This window comes from Corythoichthys intestinalis, chromosome 3 (assembly GCF_030265065.1).
Source record: "Corythoichthys intestinalis isolate RoL2023-P3 chromosome 3, ASM3026506v1, whole genome shotgun sequence".
NCBI lineage: Eukaryota > Metazoa > Chordata > Actinopteri > Syngnathiformes > Syngnathidae > Corythoichthys > Corythoichthys intestinalis.
Genome location: NC_080397.1, coordinates 36,357,639 through 36,381,077, shown reverse-complemented (window position 1 = coordinate 36,381,077; position 23,439 = coordinate 36,357,639). Strand labels below are relative to the sequence as shown.

Here is a 23,439-nt window from a genome sequence, read left to right as displayed (position 1 = left end):
AGAGGCCGCTATTGGCAGCTATTTTAATCAGTGAGAGCTTAATTACTTTACAGACTCCAAAAGCTTCCACTTAATTAACTAGTGGCTCGCAGATCTGAGGGCATACACAGCCCTGAGCTACAGACAGACACATAAATGAACTTTAAAGAATCAATAGGATTAAAATGTTCCACTGAGGACCACCACAGAAAATGTAGAGAAAGAAGAGAGAGAGGGTTTGGAGGGAGTGAGGAAGAGAAAGGGGGGGCGGGTGTACATGTGACAATATTTCAATGGAACACCATTACTTTGTCCTCTATCCCTAATCCCCCTGGAGACGGGAAAAGTTTTGTTGCTACCTTTAATGGCTCCCGCTCTGTCAGGTCCACTGAACTGTCGCCGGTCTTATATTTGCAGTCTTTGTCCCTCTGGTCAATGGTAGAGTAACCATCTAATGAGGTCAGAGAAGGGAGGTCAACTCCATTGCAGATTAGGACAAATGATGCATTGGGTTGTCTGAAGTTGTACATTAGTAAGTAAAGCAGATTTGATGCATTTTCTATGTTGGGGCTTGCACCACAGTAGGTTTGAACTGCTAACATACATATTGTGGCTATTTGAGAGGTAAGTGTATTTTTTTTTTTTTTTTTTTAAATCTTCCATGGATGTATTCTCATTAGTCGTCAATTTTATTCATTAAACATATTTTTTAGGATTACATGAAAATGCCTGAAAACCTTTTTGAACAGTCCTTGTGTATAATGACTGAGTGACTTGGGGCTTAGCATGGTCACACAAAGCTCGCATGCCATTTAACTGAAAATTTCATTTTTTCAGTAGAAGAGAGTCATTAGGCATTCATTCCAAACATGAGTTATATTTGGTATTGAGGAATTATTTATTTGACCACTGAAAGCATCATATATAAACCAACAGAGGATTTGGATACTTACATGGAAAAATTCACTTTGCTACTTATGCTCTACTAAATTCAGTGGATTGAGATACTTTCAAAACCAAGCTCCAGGCACAATTCAAACAAGTAATTATCATATTGTTTGGATGTGATTACGTTATCAGGTGAAACTACAAGGACACACAATATTTGTATTCATATTTTAGGTGCAGGGAATAAGAATGGTGCTGTACTCTAATCTATTTCTCTTGCCTTAGCTTTCACTTAGCAATTTACATTGAATTATACCTTAAAAGTAACTCAATTTTAATGTGAAATTTAGTTCCCACCAATCCAAATCGCTGTCTCTCCCCCCTGGAGTGCTCCAGGGCTGTGTCCTCGGACCACTCATCTCTATCATCTACATTCTCCCTCTCGGTTCCATTTTCCGTGAATATAACATCTATTTTCACTGCTGGACGGATGACACCCAGCTCTACATTTCCTGAAAACCAACCTCCTCTCTCACCCTCTGCTTTACAGAAACCAATTCATGGCTCTCCTTAGATTTCCTACGACCTAATAGCTCGAAACCAGAAGTCCTTTTAGTAGGCAATCCCTTAACGATCAGTAATTGCAATAACATCTCTATTTGCTAGGAGCCTGGGTGTCATCCTCGACAGCACTAGGAGCCTAAGTGTCATCCTGGACAGCACACTCTCCTACCACTCCAATATTAATGACATCCCCAGATCAGCCAACTATCATCTTCACAATATTTCTTGTCTCCGCACTTCTCTCACTCCCACTACACCACCGCCACTCTTGTCTGCAGTCTAGTCACCTCCCGGATTAACTATTGCAATTCACTCCTCTGTATACATTATCTTACCCCGTTTGAGTCTAATTTTTGTTTTCTTCTATTACTTCTCAGTTTCTTGTTAATTCATTCTTTTCGGTGAGTGCTTTTGTGTTCTACTACTTTGTATAGTATTTTGTATTTGTATTATTTCTACAGTGCCCTTGAGTGTTATGAAAGGAGCCTATAAATACCAGCAAACCACAACAGATTTTCTCTCTGATATAGTGAGGGTAAAGTTAATATTTTGCCTGGCCCAGCATATACAAAGATATTGCCAGAATAGCCCTACATAACACATCAATGAGAACCCTGTCAACTGGACCCTGGTTATAAATATTTTAATGTCTGTTATTATTATTATTATTTTAGCTGGTTTGAATTATATACAGGCATTCAGAGTACTCCAAACTTAATGGAAATTATAATTCATGATTGGTTGAGATGTGTAGCTTTAACTACAATAAAGTGGCTTAAAGCTACAGTCGGTGTTGGTCTCTTAATAGGATTTGCTCACAATACAGCAATATTGAATATTGCAAGGGTTTACGCTTCAAATTGGAAACTAGACCCTCATGTGGTCTTAATTCCTTTAAATTTGCCATGGAGATTATTTTTGGAGTGAATTGAATAATAATGTCAGCTAATTCTGCAGTGTTCTCTCTCCTCTTGTGGTATCAATTGCCTTATTTTGCTAACCAGCTGATTTAAACAATAGATAAGTTCTGTCTGACCTTGGTTCTTCTCCATTAGGGGCAGAGTTGTATCGTCATAACCAGGTTTGCCATTCTTGGTTCCTTTAGGGTTTGCTGTCATCGTGGGCTGAAAGAAAATTGTTGTTCAACATTTTACAGTCACAGCTAATTTTATGGGCAAATTAAACAATGTTCAGTAAATTGGTAACATTCCCCTGGGGAATAATGAAATCATGGAAATTCCTACAGAAGGAGGTAATTTACAGAAGTATTATATGCTCCCAGTAGTTTCGTTATTGGACAATCTGCATTTAGAGCTGCATCAAGCATATTGCCTTAAAAAAGACACTGCCACTTTGTTAAACTGCAGGAAATTACACGGTAATCAAAGGATTTGAAATGGCAAACAGTGACCAAAATTTTAGATATCATTAAAATGATCCTATATTTAGTTGAGTAAAACAGTTATAAAATTTTTGCAAGACAGATTTTTTTTCCATCTTATGTTTCAAGGGAATGCAAATTTATATGAAAAGGATGACATCTACTGTTGTATGCCATACCTGGAAATGGCTCTTGTTCCAGCCATCCTTTGTCAGAGCGTTTCTTAGTTCCTTATAACTCCACACTGTCTGTAGCACATGAGATGCAGCCTTTGTTTCTCTAGGTGATTGACTGATGAGGCATTAAAAAAAGATTTTAAAAAAGGACATGAAATTAACCCACAAAGAACTGTTACGGTCATGCAAGTGACGAATATGGGCAAACAACAATCAAGGTAGTCATTGGCGTGGCCTTAGGGTCTTTATTTTCAACTCATTGCAATACAGTGGTACCTCTACATACGAAGTCAATTTGTTTCAGGACCTTGTTTTTAAGTCGAAATTGTCGTATGTCGAGCAGGATTTTCAGATAAGAATACATTAAAATTCCATTAATTCGTTCCACAGCCCAAAAACCTACCTGCTGGTACTCTTTACAAATGGCAATTTCACATAACAAAACAAATAAATTATAAATAAAAATCAGAATACAGTTTAATAACAATAGTAATTATTCTTGTAATAATGTAACGAATCGGGTTCTAATGCGGCGGATGTGTTTTGCGTGCTGTACCTGAACGCACCACGTGGCTGACGTGACAGTCAGATAGGTGGGGTGGAGATTTTACTTTCTCTTTTAATGTTTTGTTGTTGATGGCGTCAACTGCGGCGGGTGTTGCACAGGTGTGCTGTATTGCACAGGTTCTGAAATAAATTATTCAAAACCTGACAAAGTTGGCGATTTCTTTAGCGGTGTTACCACAATAATAATTGTCACCTTAACTCATAGAGACTGGCGAACGAAGGTCAGAGGAGGACTGCTGAGATTGTAGACATTCTACCGCCGTAGCCAGTACACGGACGCGCACACCACGCTCATATTTTTCTATCATTTCCATCTTCATTTCACTGGTAAGCGTCACCTTTTTCCCTTTTTCACCACCTGCACTAACCTTCTTGGAACCCATGTTGATTTCTCTCACAAGAAAATCCACCATGCGTCCGTCTTGCGGGAAAACAAAGAAACTACTCGGTCATAAACACTATATTCCGAGCATATCAAAAGGTAACAAATGGCGAGTCAAATTTTACGTCGGATGTTGAAAAGATTGTGTGTCGAAGTGATCGTATGTCGAGGTACCACTTTCCTTTCATGAGTTACTTGTAGAACACTAGCAAATAATACATCTAGGTAGAATTCTCACTTAAATAACACAATCTCATGAGATGTAAAAGAGCACACAAATAGTGGGTATGTAAATAAACTGTCTCTATTCATACAAAATGGATCTTTCACAAAGGAATCATCAAAGACTTCAAATTTTGAACAGAATGTAGATGAAAAATGTGGCAGTGTTTTATTTTCCACATTTTGGAACTTGGAAGCTAATAACGATTGGTGTCTGTTCCTTTTTGCTTAAATTAAAAACCCACTGTGAGTGAATGTACCTAGGCTATATATTTTATATTGTGAAGTGTTTCATATTCCTGTGATATTTACATAAAAAAAATAGTATAGCACTGAAAACATCTCCAAGAAGAAGACTGAAGATGAATCATTTAGCAAACTGAATATATTTTAGTCAACCTGTTTGTTCAATCTGTGATAAATAATTGCACTAATTTATTTATTAGTATAGGGGGCACCTGGTCCGGTTGATTGCGACCAGCTTTTCGATGGCTTGAGCCTGTACAAGGGATCGGGCGTTTTCGGAGCTGTCGGTGACAATCTCATGGATTGTGTTGAGGATGGCCACCACAGTGTCCTCCTCCAAGTTCTTTGCTGGTCGCTGTTGTCCGCTTGGCAAGTTACTGACCAAGTCCCGCATGGCGTAACTTCCTATCAATGATGAAAAAGAAAATATTAAAAATATAAAGCTACAAAAAGTAAAATGTAAAATGGGACATTTCTTTTACTTAGGGAACAATCTAGAACATGGTTTACCAAATCTAATATGTGATTCAGAATGTAGAGCCATAACATACAATGTATCGTTATTGGCATAGCACAACATTGATTAATTGCAATATACATGAATCTGAAGCCATAAACCAGGACATTGAGTGTCAGCTTCATGATAAATGAATAATATAGGGGGTGGGGTTGAGATAAAGTCCCCACTTTTAGGTGTGTGCAAATGTGTATATAGACGTTACATGACAAGTGTGTTTACCAATAAGGTCCTTATTGCGGCGGTCAATGGAGAGGTTGCGCAGGGCGATAGCTACAGCTCGGACCACCTTGTCAGAGTCGGACCGCAACAGTTCCACCAGGATAGGGAGGCCTTTCTCTTTCCGCACTGTGGCCCGGATGTAGTTTGACCACTGTTGGGAGCCAGGTGAGTGCATTTTAATCATTAGGTCATTTCAGGGTGGGAAAGTGTGCAAAAGAATAGTGGAAACGACTGGAAAATATTCTTTGTATATCTGACAACACTGTATTAGTATAAAGAAATCAAACTGTCTTATTGCGTATGACTAATTCAAACTACCACGCATGGGGTGCATGGGAATTTTACTTTATTAATATTATTATCATCTTTTGATTGTGTCTTAATTTTACACTTAAATTGTTTTTTTTTTTTTTTTTTTAATACATAGATTTGACATGAGAACAGGAAAACAATTCTTAGAAATAATCATATTTGATACACTGGAGCCACAAGATGGCAGTAGTACCCCTCCAATTTTGCCACCGTCCAGCAACATCATTAAGGAAAGGTGGTTTGCGGTTTAAATTTTGAGAAAGAGCCAAGCCAAGGGAGAGAGCACAGGCTTAGTCCAGCAGCCAGATGTGACAAATGGTTAAATAGCTCTACTCTCTCCTGAATCTGGCCTGTGGACCTGCTGATCAGCTTCCGCAGGGAAAAAAATGTACCAAAGGAGAAAAGGATTTGTCCTCAAAATGACCACCTATGCTTGGAGTCACTCCAGTTGAACTATTGAGAGGATAAAATGTGATGATCAGGGGTTGGATAAAATTAAGCACTCATGAGAGTTCCAAAGTAGCTGGGGGTGCCGGCTAGTGACAATGTCAGAGGACTGAAAGGTCACACTTCCCTGATGGCTACTATGGGCTAAATACACGTAACTGTGGCTCTATACCCGGACAGCTGGCAGCACAAATTGAAAGCCTCTCTTCTATGGGAAGGTGAGTTTGACGTATGTTGAATGAATGAAGAAACAAACAAATTAATAAAACCAACACTAAACAAGTTATTCCCCAAGAGTCCAAAAAAACCTATCACAACTCTATTCAGTGCATGAGAATAGGTAGGCCACATAATTATCAGGCGTATCATTTGTTGATGAATTTCCAGTGTCTTGAATAAATAACAAAATTAACTTAAAGATGTGAGCTGTTTGCATGTTTCATTTCATGTAATGAAATAAAATAACCCTACATTTCTTCGATTTTCAAAATTCAGCCTGATGCTTGTATTGACAGAGGTGGGTAGTAACCTGTTCCATGGACTCCGTTACATTTACTTTAGTAATTTTTTGAGAAAAATGTAATTCTAAGAGTAGTTTTACGAAGCCATACTTTTTACTTGAGTAGATTTGTGAAGAAAAAAACGCTACTCTTACTCCACTACTTTGGGCTACACAAGAGTCGCTACATTTTTCCTCTTGATTCTTTCTACATATTAGATTTTTTTTTTTTTTTTTTGCTAGCGATGCTATTGCTAAGAGTAGCGCTACTAATTTCATCAATGAGACGTCGCAAAAATAATCACATGACTCCATTACACCAATCAGACGCAAGCTTGCCGTTCTATGATCACACAAGCCTGTTTAATCACGCGTCTTTAAAGCAACGTAACAAAAGAAGTATTTGACATAGACCGCTGCCCTCAGCATGAATCGAAATTGCGAAATTAAAACTCTCTCCCAATTTTTATTTAGCACCGATTGACCACGGAAAACCGTAGATATGAAGGAACTACAGTATTCACTACTCAAACTAGGAACTATTTTCTCCACTAGAGGGCAGGGCACTCATGCTCTTTGAAGAATAATACTTCATAACTGTGTTTTTTGTTCTCTATTAAATATATTAGTGCTGCAACGATTAATCGATTAAATCGAGTAAATCAATTAGAAAAATGATTCAAATTAAATTTGGCTGCTTCGAGTATTCCTTTTAATAAAGTGACGTTGTAATGGTTTGTTTTTAAAGTGTTTAGATTTAGTTTTATTGAATTGGGGGGATACACTGCCCTCTAGTGGAAACAGTGAATATGACTCATTTCACCTGGCTGAATCCAGCTGCTCCCTGTTAAGACCAACATAAACTAAGTTTTCGTTTGAGCTCATGTTTCTTTAATGCATTCGTAATTTAGTTTATAGGTAAATTTCGCTTTTTTTGTGGGAATATGTGTTTGAACCATTTGTTAAGAGCATTGTTAAAAAAAAAAAAAAAAAAAAAGTTAGCATTTTATAGCATTTAAGCTAGCGGACTTTTGCAATGCACGTTAGCCAATTGTTGTTTTGTTGTACTTAGATCCTTGTTTGTTTATTTTTTTAAATACCATTTGAGAGTCAGCTCAAGTATTTTATTTGTTATGTTCCTTATCCAATTACTCGATTATTCGAAATAACTAGTTCATCGATTAATCGACTACTAAAATAATTGATAGCTGCAGCCCTAAAATATATATATTTTTAAATTTCTTTGTCTTAATGTGGTTATGTAATATGTTATTGTACAGCATCATAATAACAACAGTTCATATAGATAAGTTTGTGCTGAGAGAAAAAAAAAAAACATTGTTTGAAAAAAATAAATAAGCAGTTCCCCAAAATGTTACCCATTACTTGAGTATTCTTTTCACTGGATACTTTTTTTTACTTGTACTTGAGTACATGTTCTGGATGACTACTTTTACTCTCACTTGAGTAATATTATTTTGAAGTAACGCTACTCTTACTACTTGAGTAAAATTTTTGGCTACTCCACCCACCCCTGTGTATTGATATATACAATTTGAATGTTTTAAAATTTAATGTGTTTGGTGTGCGGCTCCTTAAACTAACGCAAGTATTTACAGAATAAATAAGAAACCATAGACAATATATCAACATATGTTATTCTCGATCTTAACATAAACCTATTTAATCAGCATTAAATTGCTTTTGCTAGGAAATTGCTTGCTTATCTTGTTGTGAGGTTGTGCTCGTGGAACCATTCAAAACAGTCACGAAAATTATTTTAAATTTGCATTAAGTGTCAAATTGAAAACTGAAAATCAAATGGAAAATCTTTTTGGTAAGCTTTTCACAAAGATGACTGACATACTCCACAAGCTTTCTTAAAGTTTAGGTGACCTATTATTTTGTGTAATACATTGTCTACATAACATTAAAAAGAGCATATTTTTACTGCAATCTGAAAACTAGCCCTTCCTGTTCAAAATTCACAGCTGCCTTCAATTCAGACAGCTCATCACTATACATCCTACTGCCTTAATTGGAACGCATGTCTGATCCTAGTCACATATTTTCGCATCTCATCTATCATCAGAGGTAAAAATCTCACAGAGATGTGTGCATTAGTATCACCATGTTAGAATTATTCAACCACACTCTGTACTTCAGATATCTTTATCTCATTCATTTTTTGGTAAGCAATAATTGTTCTTGTTACAGTGAACCTTCTATTTTTGGATGAATTCCAAAAATTGATTTCCTAACTCATGACCCATCCATCTTTAATGTCACAAAAAATAGTGCAGAGATACAAAAATAAATTTGAAAAACTTGGTGTCTGCTGTACCATCCCCACCCTTGCACTCACAGTCCATTGCCCTGCACCAAGGTTCTGCAGAGCCCCAGCAGCAGCCTCCAGGGTATTGTAGTTTTGGCTCTCTGTCAGCAGAGAAAGATAGAGCCTCACCACTTCTGGTTGATACAGTAGCTCAAACCCTATAAGAGAAAAAACACAAATATGATTAGGACAACAGGAAAGACAGGCTTGACATTAGCTTTAGCCCAAACAGCACAAGTGGTAATTCTTTGCTGCAACACCCCCTCTAAATACAGTATTACAGCATAATGACAGTCAATACATCAGAATGACAAATACAAGGAGAGCACCAAGGAGAGCACAAGAAGGAGATTATTGATCGGAGAAACCTGGAGTTTTTGATGTTTTGATCTTGCTTGCACATAACACATCCACCACTGTTAATCATTAGGCCTCCTTCTGATGGAAACATAATTACATTATCAGCTATTAGCACAGACACAGGGAAAGACAGGCAGAGAGGCAGAACCTCAAAGCTTTCCGTATTTTCCCAAGTATCACACAAGTGAGATTTAAGACAGTATTAGTTGTTCTGTCAAGGTCATTTTGAGTTGTTTATTACATTATTTTAAAACGTAAACAACCGACTAATGGGTGTTAGCTTAGGTTCAGTTCGTTATTCACGGTGCAACAATAAAGCATTTTCTAAAGTACATATTTTTACCTGTTAAGAGTATTTAAATTGCCCCAATACAACAATAAAGCACTTAGCAGATTCATATATAGTACGTTTGTCATTTAATAGAGGCAGATACTGAATCGATAGCAACAAGAGAAAGGAATGGATTTAATAAAAACCTGGAGAGGGGCCAAGGCGGCATTGCTATTACAAATTGTGACTTCAGCAGACCTCTGCAGCAGCTCACTCCTGATGCAGACAGAGCAAAATAAACATTTTACCGAATTCACCCTTAATATTATTTAGAAGAGGACAGAGTTTATCATTGGTCTCACGACTCAAATTGGAAAAAAACAAAACCCTGTTTTATCTTGTTTGCTATTCCCAGTATTTTTAGGTTGTACTTGAAACCCCATATACTGCAATATATGTAAACAGTATACTCCAGTATTGATATTTGTTGAGGTAACCATTACAGACTAGGAAAGTAGTTTTATGAAAAACTTTGTTTTTTAGGGAACTGTAGCTCTACGTGTGAAATAGCATGCATAGAACCACTGAAACTACATTAGAAAAGCTGAGTAAGAGCTTTAAAATATGAAGTTCTAGAACAAATACGAGTTGCTCTGACAATCAAAACAACAATTTCCACCTCATAAGCAAAAACACAGGGTACAATCAGAGCAGTTCTTTTTAATCGGCAAAAATATATTTATATCCATCCCCTATCCACATCAGCATTAATCCCTATCAAGATCAATGCTGCTAGAGAGCACTGCTTCATGCAAAGAAAATGAATGTAATCAGCAGCAGAATCACGAGTTTGGCACATGACTCTGCCTTGTGACCAGGTATAAGAGCATCAATCACATCATCTGGTACTCTCTTTAATTGGCAGTACAAGTAGTCAAGATTTGAAGGTTTACCTCTGCATCCATCAAGAGGATCCTCATCATTCTGGGTATGCATGATCATTAAATTGGAAGACATTTCAAAACAATCCTATTCATCAGCTTTTTGAAATAAAATATATACACATATAGATAGTGCATATACAGTGGGGGAAATAAGTATTTAGTCAACCACTAATTGTGCAAATTCTCCCACTTGAAAATATTCGAGAGGCCTGTAATTGTCAACATGGGTAAACCTCAACCATGAGAGACAGAATATGAAAAAAAAAAAAAAAACAGAAAATCACATTGTTTGATTTTTAAAGAATGTATTTGCAAATCGTGGTGGAAAATAAGTATTTGGTCAATACCAAAAGTTGATCTCAATACTTTGTTATGTACCCTTTGTTGGCAATAACGGAGGCCAAACGCTTTCTGTAACTCTTCACAAGCTTTTCATACACTGTTGCTGGTATTTTGGCCCATTCCTCCATGCAGATCTCCTCTAGAGCAGTGATGTTTTGGGGCTGTCGTTGGGCAACATGGACTTTCAACTCCCTCCACAGATTTTCTATGGGGTTGAGATCTGGAGACTGGCTAGGCCACTCCAGGACCTTGAAATGCTTCTTACGAAGCCACTCCTTTGTTGCCCTGGCTGTGTGTTTGGGATCATTGTCATGCTGAAAGACCCAGCCACGTCTCATCTTCAATGCCCTTGCTGATGGAAGGAGATTTTCACTTAAAATCTCTCGATACATGGCCCCATTCATTCTTTCCTTTACACAGATCAGTCGTCCTGGTCCCTTTGCAGAAAAGAAGCCCCAAAGCATGATGTTTCCACCCCCATGCTTCACAGTGGGTATGGAGTTCTTCGGATGCAATTCAGTATTCTTTCTCCTCCAACCACGAGAAAATGTGTTTCTACCAAAAAGTTCTATTTTGGTTTCATCTCACCGAAACACATTCGCCCAGTCCTCTTCTGGATCATCCAAATGCTCTCTAGCGAACCGCAGACGAGCCTGGACGTGTACTTTCTTCAGCAGGGGGGCATGTCTGGCAGTGCAGGATTTGAGTCCCTGGCAGCACATTGTGTTACTGATAGTAGCCTTTGTTACTGTGGTTCCAGCTCTCTGTAGGTCATTCACTACGTCCCCCCCGTATGGTTCTGGGATTTTGCTCACCGTTCTTGTTATCATTTTGATGCCACAGAGTGAGATCTTGCATGGAGCCCCAGATCGAGGGAAATTATCAGTGGTCTTGTATGTCTTCCATTTTCTAATAATTGCTCCTACAGTTGATTTCTTTACACCAAGCGTTTTACCTATTGCAGATTCAGTCTTCCCAGCCTGGTGCAGGCCGACAATTTTGTCTCTGGTGTCCTTCGACAGCTCTTTGGTCTTGGCCATAGTGGAGTTTGGAGTGTGACTGACTGAGATTGTGGACAGGTGTCTGTTATACCGATAATGAGTTAAAACAGGTGCAATTAATACAGGTAACGAGTGGAGCCATGTTAGAAGAAGTTTGACCTCTTTGACAGCCAGAAATCTTGCTCGTTTGTAGGTGACCAAATAATTATTTTCCACTCTAATTTGGGAGAAAAAAATCTTTAAAAATCAAACAATGTGATTTTCTGTTTTCATTTTTCCCACATTCTGTCTCTCATGGTTGAGATTTACCCATGTTGACAATTACAGGACTCTCTAATCTTTTCGAGTAGGAGAACTTGCACAATTGGTGGTTGACTAAATACTTATTTGCCCCACTCTAGATAGTATAAGTTTCTTTTTCCTGTCTGCAGTGGGTTGTTTAGGCACCACCTTGAAAATGTTGAGTGAACTGCCATGGACAGACGATAGTATGAAGCAAATTCACAAGATTAGTTGGTTTGTATTTAAGACAGGGAATAGCATGCCCAAAATACTGTGGTCTATGTTTTTGGCCTAGGACAGAAGTCTGTGTGAAGTACCTGGAGACCAGTGTTGTTAATCTGACTTTAAAAAAGTAATTAATTACAGTTACAAATTACTTCTCCCAAAAAGTAATTGAGTTCGTAACTCAGTTACCTGAATGTAAAAGTAATTAGTTACTTGGCAAAGTAACTAGTGATAATTTGTTTTTTTTTCTCAAAAAAAAAAAAAAAAAAAAAAAAAAAAAAAAAAAAAAAAAAAAAAACAGGTCACACAATGTGAAGCTTAAAGGGTTTGGGGGACAATTGGCCCGAGCCCAATTCTTTACCCTCCACTTAACTAGACACAAGGGTATTGCGATAACTAGCTAGTAACCTTTGCTATGTGTGGAAGTCATTTAAAGTTGTGAATCAATCGTTAAAGTGGTTAAAATTGCTCCCGTTATTGCATTAGTTCCCTTCTGTCTACTTTAAACATGTGTAAGTTTTAAAACTGTTTCATCATTTAAAGATAGATTTAAATTAAGATTTTGCCGATTTAGGAGCATTTTAGATTTAAAAAAAAAAAAAAAAAAAATTACTTAGGTTCACTAGGAAGGATCTCTACATCAGGGCCTTCCTGAGAGCTCTACTGCTTTAAGATGGCGGCTGTTTACTAACGCATGTAGTCCTTAAAACATGTTGGCAATGCAGCAGTGTCTGTAATTTGCATCTAGTTCTATAATATGATATCTACCGTGTCATGTGGGCGTAGTTTGTCGGCTATGGCTACAGTCAGGTATTATTTGAGCCACCTAGCATCGCGGTTGCAACGGCGTCTTCCCCACTCCTGCTCTGCTCTCGTCCCCGTGAGTTCGTTTCTCTCAGACTTTTTTTATTCAACCAACTTAGTAACGCATAGTAACGCACGCCTTTCCCGCCTCAGTAACGGTAACGGCGTTGCCAAGATGAGAAAAGTAATTCATTAGATTACTCATTACTGGAAAAAATAACGGCGTTAGTAACGCCGTTATATTGTAACGCCGTTATTAACAACACTGCTGGAGACTCCTCGAAGAATTCATGAAAGATAAATACTGCTGGCAATCCTCGACTGAGGTGTCACTTTGATCTTCAATAATCTCCTGCTAGACTTATGGCCATCTTGCTTTAATTTTTAGACAAAGGGCCATCATTTCAGAGGTTAGTGTGTGTGTTAGGGCAAAGGAGCTGGTTAACTATCATAAGAAAATTATCCTACAGTATCCAAATTTTTTATAATCAAAGACCAAAACATCCAAACTGCTTGATGTAAGACACACGGATTGTAAAAATAAATAGTAGGAAGATACAGATTTGCCCAAAGGCAACACAAAAATTCCTTCTGGCTGCACACATTGCACAGAAATTGGAAAGGACGTTAAAAGCCTTGAAACTATATGAATTTATATTATTAAGTTAAAATGTTTTGTCTCTCAGAAGCTCCAAACGTTTATGGACATCAACTTTGTGAGTGATAGGCGTACAGTATGTTCGGACACATTTTGAATCAAACACTAACCCAGTCATTCCCAAACATAAATAGTGTCTGGGCCCTACTCAAAATATCAAAATGTTCTGATGCAAGACCTCATCATATAAGAGTAGGATCAATGATTCCCACATACTGTACATACTCAAGGCACAATGGACCTATTGCTAAGCCCCGCCCCCTTGGAAAACTCAGACAACCCAAGGCTCTGTCAAATTCTCTCAGTGACAGTGACCATCAAGGAGCATTGCTGTTCGTGTATTGCGGGGTAAATTGAGTTGATTTTGACCACATTATTTCCTTACACCCACAGAGAGTTATGGAAATGTATAAATTGACAGGATGCCAGTACTGATTGAAATAACGTACTGACCATCAAGGAGCATTGCTGTTCGTGTATTGCGGGGTAAATTGAGTTGATTTCGACCACATTATTTCCTTACACCCACAGAGAGTTATGGAAATGTATAAATTGACAGGATGCCAGTATTGATTGAAATAACGTACCGTTGGACCTTGAGTCTGTTAATAAAAATCTATCTATCTATCTATCTATCTATCTATCTATCTATCTATCTATCTATCTATCTATCTATCTATCTATCTATCTATCTATCATTACCGAATATCTAGCTAGCTATAACGTTAGCTACTTAGTCACGTTATGTTGGTGTGTTTGCTCTTTATATCACTCTGTAAAAGAAAGCATTGTAAAAATAAATCATGTTTACAATCTAGAATGAAAATGAGCAGAAAGAAGATCAATCTTATATCGGCCCCTTGTCCCAAGAAATTATTTTACAACAAAATCCTTTAAAATCAATCAATCAATGCCGGCATCTTGGCAATTTATACAGTATACTTATATGTACATACTAGCTAGCTACTCTGTAGCTCAGTGCTGGGGTCTTGACAACTTAGATTAGTTATATTTTAATCTATTTATAAAGTGACAGGCTAGTAAACAAGTAGGCAGTCAAATGTTAGCAAGTAGTTAAGTATACGTTTCTACTACATACCATAAAATATTTTAATTCTTATTTCTTACAAATTACCTTTCAGCAAACATCACTGTCTTGGTTATTGTCTGGGCATTCAGTTTTTTATGTGGTCTACGACAGAGCCTTTTTCCACCACTTCTTATTTGGCGAGCTTTCTTTCAGGCTTTGAAAAAATGTACTAAAAGATTCCTCCCTCCAATCTTTCAGGGTACCTGGTGTCGGAATCATAGATACCCCACGCACAACGTTTAACCATCTGGTTTTTCCAATTTCAAACTTAAGATTTAAAAAAAAAAGTGTTTGAAGTTACGACCACACAATACATTCCTATGCAACTCTTTCCTATTGGTGACCGAGTTTACTGATTTGGCGGTGTGGTTTAGCGACATGTCCATTAGCTGCATGTGAATATTGGACTGTAAAAATACAAATTAATAATGAGTTCTATTATCTCTTTTCGACCAACAGAAAAGAGATGCAAAGAAAACATGCTCTTTATGTTGAACGTTTTAATAAAATGTGCAAAGCAGTGGGCACACAATCTAAAATAAGGATCAGCATTGTTTCTAGCATTGAAATAGTCATCATGCAAACCAATATACTGTAGTTAGCATAACTGCATTCTTTTTGAGGGCCAGGGTTGATTGTGATTCAGTGTAATTACTGTATTTACCACGAGCAAATACTGTGAGCAGTAGTAGCCTCAGAGATTACAATTTTAACCTCATAGCACATTTTGTATTAACTTAACATTTTATGTATTTATAAAGTGTACATGTGGATCACAAACTATCACTGTTTCAGCAAAGGGCTTAAAAATGTTAATTCACAGTAGAATCCTTTTAAGTTTTAGTGTGAAGTTGGCGAAGAGTCATATGTGAACTTCAGAAGAGAGCTGTTGAATAGAATATATAAATAATGAATAAATTGAAGCAATAGTTATAAATAATCAATGCACTTTCACTACTGTATCTAAAGCAGCATGTTTGCATTCATCTGCAATGTATGTAAAGAAAAACTACCGCAATGATATCAGGGGTAAAATCAACTATGAATAATGAAAAATGTTTTGTTGGCCTGAACTGACTTTTTACCCCAACACTAAATTATTAATAACATATTTAGACCATATTTATGAGTCTATGATTTTACTACTGTTTTGTATTTACTCGTGCATTATTTGAGCTGATAGTGCAGACATGTTTAGTGGTTGAATACACTTGGAAACTGTAACGGACTGACATTGAGCTGGTAGTAACTATGCTAATAACAAAGATACATCGCTCATGGATCATGTGGTTTTATTCTGTACCTATTACTAAGGGTGTCAACAATAATCGATGCGGCGATGCATCCTGATGCGGGGCAGGGACGATTCGATTCGATGTGGGCAACACGCTGAATCGATTCAGCGCATTTTAAAATATATAAGTACGTTCAAAAATCTTCCCTGCGCAATTCCGGTGATGCAATGGATTTGGTTTCCCCATTTGTATTGTTATTCTCATGTTTACCTGTAGAGAGAGCTACTTTACATTCAAAGCAAGCCCGCAGAGGTTAGATCGGGCCTAAAAAATTCCAGCCCAACCCGACACGGCCCGTTGGTATTGAAGCCCGACCGGCCAGATCAATTAACTATAGATTTGCATGCCCGAGCCGAGTGATGTGGACAAAAAAAAACCGCAGCAGCAGCAATTTATTTTCATTTGTTCAAGTTTTCTTACTGTTTAAATAGTCTACATATTTTTATAAGAGTTATAAAAGCCTTTACACAACGAAATAACGCTGGGAAAGTTTAATATAAAAAAAAACACGGTTTTGCAGACACACAGAGGAGAAGATTCGAAAGGATCACATTTGCCTTTGTGTGCATAAATAAAAGTGTCTTTCCTAACAAATTCTCAGTTGGCAGACAAAAAACGCAAGTTTACTCAGTATTTAAATAGTCTACATATTTTTATGAAATTTATAGAAGCATTTACACAACGAAATAACGCTGGGAAAGTTTGATTTAAAAAAAAAAAAAAAAAAAAAACGGTTTTACAGACACATAGAGGAGAAGATTCAAAAGGATCACATTTGCCTTTGTGTGCGTAAATAAAAGTGTCTTTCGTAACGAATTCTCAGTTAAGTTTACTCAATATTTAAATAGTCTACATATATTTATGAGAATTATAAAAACATTCACACAACGAAATAACGGGAGGAGAAGAAGAAAAAGAGGGCTGCGCCACAGCCCTCTGCTTATTTTATTTTTATTTTTAAATGCTTTATTAGTCCGGCGCGGCGGCCCGACCCGACCCACCGAAACGTGAATGCTTAACATTTCGGGTCGGGTCGGGTTCAGGCACAAGATCTAACCTCTATGCAGGGGGGACGAGGAACCCAAATCCGCTTCCTTACCGGAGTAACGTCACAGACAAGCGCAGTTGTAATCGAGAGAGCAGAGAGATAGGACATAACATAACAATGGCTGAAACGGAGAAAGAGGGAGCGAGAAATATTATAGATATATACATTTTACTTTTGTTCTACATTGCAATTTAGTTGATGTTTTGTTTGCAACTGAACTGATCCCTGGATTGATATTGCGATAAAGATGCTGCTGCACTACAATATTTTCTTTGTCGTTTTCTTTAATATTTACTTGAATATTTTTATTGATGGGTCGTTGTGACTAAAATACAGTGACTGTTATTACTGATTTTGCACAGGAGTTCAGATGTTGCACTGTGTGAAAGGCTGCTACTGTATGGAAAAAAAAAAAAAAAGAAAGCCCTGGTCTCATTATAAGCACTAATTAAATGCTGTGATCGGATTTTTTTTTTTTTTTTTTTTAAAGATATATATGAAAGTATACTATTTTCATTTGACTTCAACCAGGAGTGACACAAGAGCCAATAAAAAGTTGTTTAATGTCTGTCCGCTTGTGGTGGCTCATGATTCACAAAAAATATGCTTTGCTTTAGAATTTTAATGCATCCCAGGCTTTAATGCATCGCAATGCATTGCCGAATCGAACCGAATCGAATCGTGACCCTCTGAATCGAATCGAATCGAATCGTGGCCTTCCGAATCGTAATCGAATCGAATCGTGAGGGCGGTGTCGATGCACACCTCTACCTATTACTATTCAGTACCTTTGAAAACGGTTCTTGTGCTTAAACGGTTCTTGAAAAAAAAATAGCCCAACCCCCCCTCCCCCCACAAAATTATTCAAAAAACACTACCCTTAAATTTACAGTGCCGAGTTAATACATTTTTTTTTTGCTGTCTAATTCTTTAGCTACTGAATTGTGCCACTACTAACCGAACAAGTGGGCAGGGTAAAACAAAACAAAAACAACAAAAATCTACAACAACAAATTACGGCACTGAAATGTAGTACTTGGCAAGCTTCGCGGGTAGTATGGACCCAAGTGCAGGGAAAAGACAGGGGTGACGGAGATCTGTAGTGGAAAATGATTTAATTAAGGCTAACAATAAACAAAGTAGCAACCGATATTGTGGGGATCCAAAAAACACAGAAACAAACAAACTCAGGTCACTGACAAAAGCCTTGATATTAAAAACTTACTTCGAGGTACACAAGGGCTTGGACGGAGAAAACTGCTGGGAAAAGACACTGACGTGCACATGGACACTGACAATGACGCAACAAGGTGTGCAAAGAAACTGTGAGCTTATATAAACACACAGACAAGGGGTAACGAGACAACGAGGAACAGGTGGGTGACACAGAAGGATGCAGGCTGGAGGATACACTAGGAGCAGACACAAACAGGTGAAATCAATGGGCAATCACAGGGACACACTAGGAGGGAACTAACACAAAACCTAACAGCACTGAATGTTGCTTTGTAACCGGTATCAAATTGATACCAGGTTTCGGTACCCAAACCTAGTTAAGGATGAAGTACAGCAGTGAGGGTATCTGGCAAAATGTAATGGATCATCTGATCATCAGTAAGAACAAACATTAGCTTTGATACAGTCCCCCTGCTGTTTTTTTCCCCAGCAGAGAATGAGTTAAAATGTCAAGGCGAGTGATAAGAGTTCAAGACACTGCATTAGTTTTACCATGTGGCAACAAAAAAATAGCATACCTGCAGCGGTTTATGAATATCATCCTTATCTGAGCCAGGTCACCTTAAGGAGCATTACAAAAGATGGAGCACAACAGACTAACTGTGCCAGATTACAGTACATGCGATTGTTTTCTACAGGATTTTATAGTACAAGGCATTCAGGTCTGAGAATTGCAAAAATATACATAAACATCGGCAGTGACTTCATAAATAGGAAGTGTTGACTTTACACTTTCATTTTCACTTACATTTCACTAGATATTAGTCAAATAGTGGCTGTTTATCGGAACAGCTTGCTGTAATTGCCTTACATCATCTCTTCAATATGCAAATTATCATTCCAATTACTCATATGGAATGCATTAACATGCTGTACCAAATTTGATGTGTACTGCATGATAAAGCTAGGGGTGAATCAGAGGAAAAGGATATTGAATTACAAGTAGACTTTCTATGACTCTGCTACCATTTACTGTATGCCGTAAATTCCCAAATTAGTGCTGTCAAATTTATCGCATTAACGGGCGGTAATTAATTTTTTAAAATTAATCACGTTAAAGTATTTGACGCATTTAACGCATGCGTGGAATGACCCGCTCATGCATTGCCTCAAACAGATTAATTTGACCGAGCCCCTTGGTAAGGGCTGTTCGGTCCCTGTACGACCGGTGTCAGAGTCTGGTCCGCATTGCCGGCAGTAAGTCGAATTCGTTCCCAGTGAGGATTGGACTCCGCCAAGGCTGCCCTTTGTCACCGATTCTGTTCATAATTTTTATGGACAGAATTTCTAGGCGCAGCCGAAGCATTGAGGGTGTCCGGTTTGGTGGCCTCAGCATTGCATCTCTGCTTTTTGCAGATGATGTGGTGCTGTTGGCTTCATCAAGCTGCGACCTCCAACTCTCACTGGGGTGGTTCGCAGCCGAGTGTGAAGCGGTTGGGATGAAGATCAGCGCCTCCAAATCCGAGACCATGGTCCTCAGCCGGAAAAGGGTTGCATGCCCTCTCCAGGTCGGTGATGAGATCCTGCCCCAAGTGGAGGAGTTGAAGTATCTTGGGGTTTTGTTCGCAAGTGAGGGTAGGAGGGAGCGGGAGATTGACAGGCGGATCGGTGCAGTGTCTGCAGTGATGCGGACTCTGCACCGGTCAGTTATGGTGAAGAAGGAGCTAAGCCAAAAGGCGAAGCTCTCGATTTACCGGTCGATCTACGTTCCTACCCTCACCTACGGTCACGAGCTGTGGGTCGTGACCGAAAGAACAAGATCCCGGATACAAGCGGCCGAAATGAGTTTCCTCCGCAGGGTGTCCGGGCTCTCCCTTAGAGATAGGGTGAGAAGCCCGGTCATCCGGGAGGGGCTTGGTGTCGAGCCGTTACTCCTCCGCGTTGAGAGGAGCCAGTTGATGTGGCTCGGGCATCTGGTTCGGATGCCTCCTGGACGCCTCCCTGGAGAGGTGTTCCGGGCATGTCCCACCGGCGGGAGGCCCCGGGGTCGACCCAGGACACGCTGGAGAGACTATGTCGCTCGGCTGGCCTGGGAACGCCTTGGAATCCCGCCGGAGCAGCTGGCTGAAGTGGCTAGGGAGAGGGAAGTCTGGGCTTCCCTGCTAAAGCTGCTGCCCCCGCGACCCGACCTCGGACTAAGCGGAAGATAATGGATGGATGGATGGATGGATGATTACAATGACGAAGTTTTTTGCACATTGAGAGTTAAGAGGCAGAGAAAGGCAGTGGACACAGAAAATAATCACGGTACATCCGAAACAAATGATTATAACAATATATTTGAGAGAAAAAGCATGTTATTTAGCCTCATTCAAATCTTAATATCTGAACATTTAAATATGTAAACTAAAGTGCAATCGCATTCGTAAATGAATGGCTTCTGGTTTTTGAAATGTAAATAAACCAATCTATTTTGATAAAACAACAAAATTGCAATAAGTGCATTAACTATCAAAGTGAAGTCTAACTGTAACTGTTGTCTTGAAACAAATCTGAATAAGGAAAAACACTGCAATAAATTAATGCAAACTAGTTAAACTTGAGAGTAGCTGAGCACTGTCGTGACAGAACATCACTTCAATGATATCTGGCGCCATCTAGTGTCGTGAATGGGGAGAGTAGCTGAGATCTGTCATGACATAACATCGCTTCAATCATATCTGGCGCCATCTAGCGTCGTGAATGGGTATAATGTCTAGACCACGAATATAAGATGACCCCCTCTTTTTCAGTCTTATTTCAATGCAAAAAACACCGTCTTATATTCGGGCCAATACGGTAGCTATGCAAAATACACATAAAACTTAGTCATACTTTGGTCAAACTCTATTCAAACATTTTGTTTAGCTCAACAAATACACCGGATGGCAATATTTAGTCACATTATACAAACTATCAGTGTTCTCGTACATTGTGAAGCCAGCACTCAAATGAACGAGAATCACAATAGACCCAGTCTAGGAAAAAAAAAAAAAAAAAAAAAGGGAGCTACGGCGTCAGTCGAGGGACAAAACACATTCATTGGCTTGATTTCTAAGTAATTTAAAACTCACCATTGACACCTTGTGGTGTATTTCAATCACTATCTTACGTAGTTAAAGACACTGTGGAAGAACGGCTGTGACGTCACTGCTTGGCGACGTCAACAATGGCGAGCTACTAGTTTATTTTCTGATTGAAAATTTTGCAAATTTTATTAAAATGAAAACATTAAGAAGGGTTTTAATATAAAATTACTATAAATTTTACTAAAATTCATCTCTTAAGAACTTCAAGTCTTTCTATCCGTGGATCCCTTTAACAGAAAGAATGTTAATAATGTTAATGCCATCTTGTGGATTTATTGTTATAATACACAGTATACAGTACTTATGTACAGTCTGTTGAATATACTAGTATATCCGTCTTGTGTCTTATCTTTCCATTCCAACAATAATTTACAGAAAAATATGGCATATTTTAGAGATGGTTTGAGTTGCAATTAATTACAATTATTTAATTTTTATGCTACGATTAACTCGATTAAAAATTTTCATCGTTTGACAGCCCTAACCCAAATATAACGCGCATCCGTGTATAACGCGCACACTGACTTTTTCTGTGAAATCTAGGGAAAATTCTTGCACTCGTGTTTAAAGCGCACCCTAATTTTAGCACCAATAAATATAAGTCTCGTGTCTAGAACTTTTATACGTTTCTTACCAGTAATCGGAAAGAGTGGATCACAGTACAAATAAAACGAAATCACAGAACTCATTTGACCAATCAGAGTGAAGTATTACTAAAACAAAATGGTGACGTCATATACCGTAATGGTCGGCACGGATATGATAAGAAAACACCGGTAAAATCTGCATTTTTTAATTTCTTTTGTCAAATATTTAATATTCTTTTTTTTTTTTTTTCCTGTGGTAAAATTGCTCACAGTATATGGTAAAGCGAGTTTAACAGAATTCACCTGCGGAACTAATGTTGACAAGTTGTGTAGTTCCCGGGGGGAGGAGTTTACTTAAGGTAACAGCCGGAAGTAAACCGACGTCTCCTGCGAGTTGCATGCAATACGTACCTTGTTACTTTATATGGTTCAATGCCAATAAAACAACGCGGCTTGGCTGCGTGGTTCGATACTCTTCCTCAGACTCCTGTCCTAACTCGCCACACGGTCAACATTTATACGAAACGGATCGCCGTATACGTTCTCTTCAACAAAACATGGCCGTGTCACTAAGCCGGCATGTTGCAACTACAACGTAAGAAAAATGTACCGGTAAATAATAGACGAATAATACAACAATTGCATTTTAATTTTATTAAATGTGAAAAATATCAGAAAAACAATTATTTATAACATGAAAGTTGATTATTATATCACTGTCGTTCGGATCAGGTAATATTGTGCCTGTCCATGTTGACACTTACCATGAATCATGATGAATCTTTCTGTCTCCATCATTGTAACTCTATATAACACGCACCCATGATTTTACAAGTGCAATTTGGGAGGAAAAGCGCGTTATATTTGAGTGTTTACTAGGGGTGTAACAGTACACAAAAATCTCGGTTCGGTACGTACCTCGGTTTTGAGGTCACGGTTCGGTTCATTTTCGGTACAGTAAGAAAACAAAATGCAAAATATAAATGTGCTAGTTGTTTATTACACACTTTTGTGCTTTCAACAATGGGAACAGTAGCCTATACAAAGCTAGAATTCGGCTCAAAAACTTGCGGGTATTTAAAGATAATAATCCAACAACAATTTGCCTTTCAGACCCCGCGTATCGGTCTGCTTTCTTTCTAAAAGAAAGATGAAAAAAGAAGTCCTGTGCTAAAGAGAAAAGCAATCCTAATGACAAAGATTTTAACATGTATTTTACAAATGAAATGCCTCAATTATTATTAATTTTTTTTTAATGAACGGTTTTCAAAAGCTTTTTTGGTGGATTTTCTCAAGTTAAAGCACCACACAGAAATTAATAAATTTAATTGTGTAAGCAGGATCTGTGTATTATTTTTATTATTTAATTACAGGTGTTTTAGCTCATTTCAATTTATTTTATTTAAATGGGCTATTATTTGTTTTATTATGTGTTTGTAATTTACAAATATGATGTAGTATTCATTTATATTGAATATTTTATGTTGTATA

General features: G+C 38.0%; 1 protein-coding gene across 3 annotated transcripts in view; it reads right to left on the bottom strand.

The window, feature by feature from the left end:
• arvcfb (ARVCF delta catenin family member b) overlaps positions 1-23,439 on the bottom strand; it is a 346,624-nt gene that overhangs the window by 8,658 nt on the left and 314,527 nt on the right. For all 3 annotated transcript variants that reach the window (XM_057831628.1, XM_057831631.1, XM_057831630.1), the window contains 6 exons: positions 8,768-8,895; positions 5,145-5,295; positions 4,618-4,810; positions 2,992-3,103; positions 2,468-2,555; positions 339-430 (listed from right to left, as the gene is read on the bottom strand). In XM_057831628.1, coding sequence (XP_057687611.1) covers positions 339-430; positions 2,468-2,555; positions 2,992-3,103; positions 4,618-4,810; positions 5,145-5,295; positions 8,768-8,895 — 764 coding nt within the window. The remainder of the gene's footprint in view (positions 1-338; positions 431-2,467; positions 2,556-2,991; positions 3,104-4,617; positions 4,811-5,144; positions 5,296-8,767; positions 8,896-23,439) is intronic.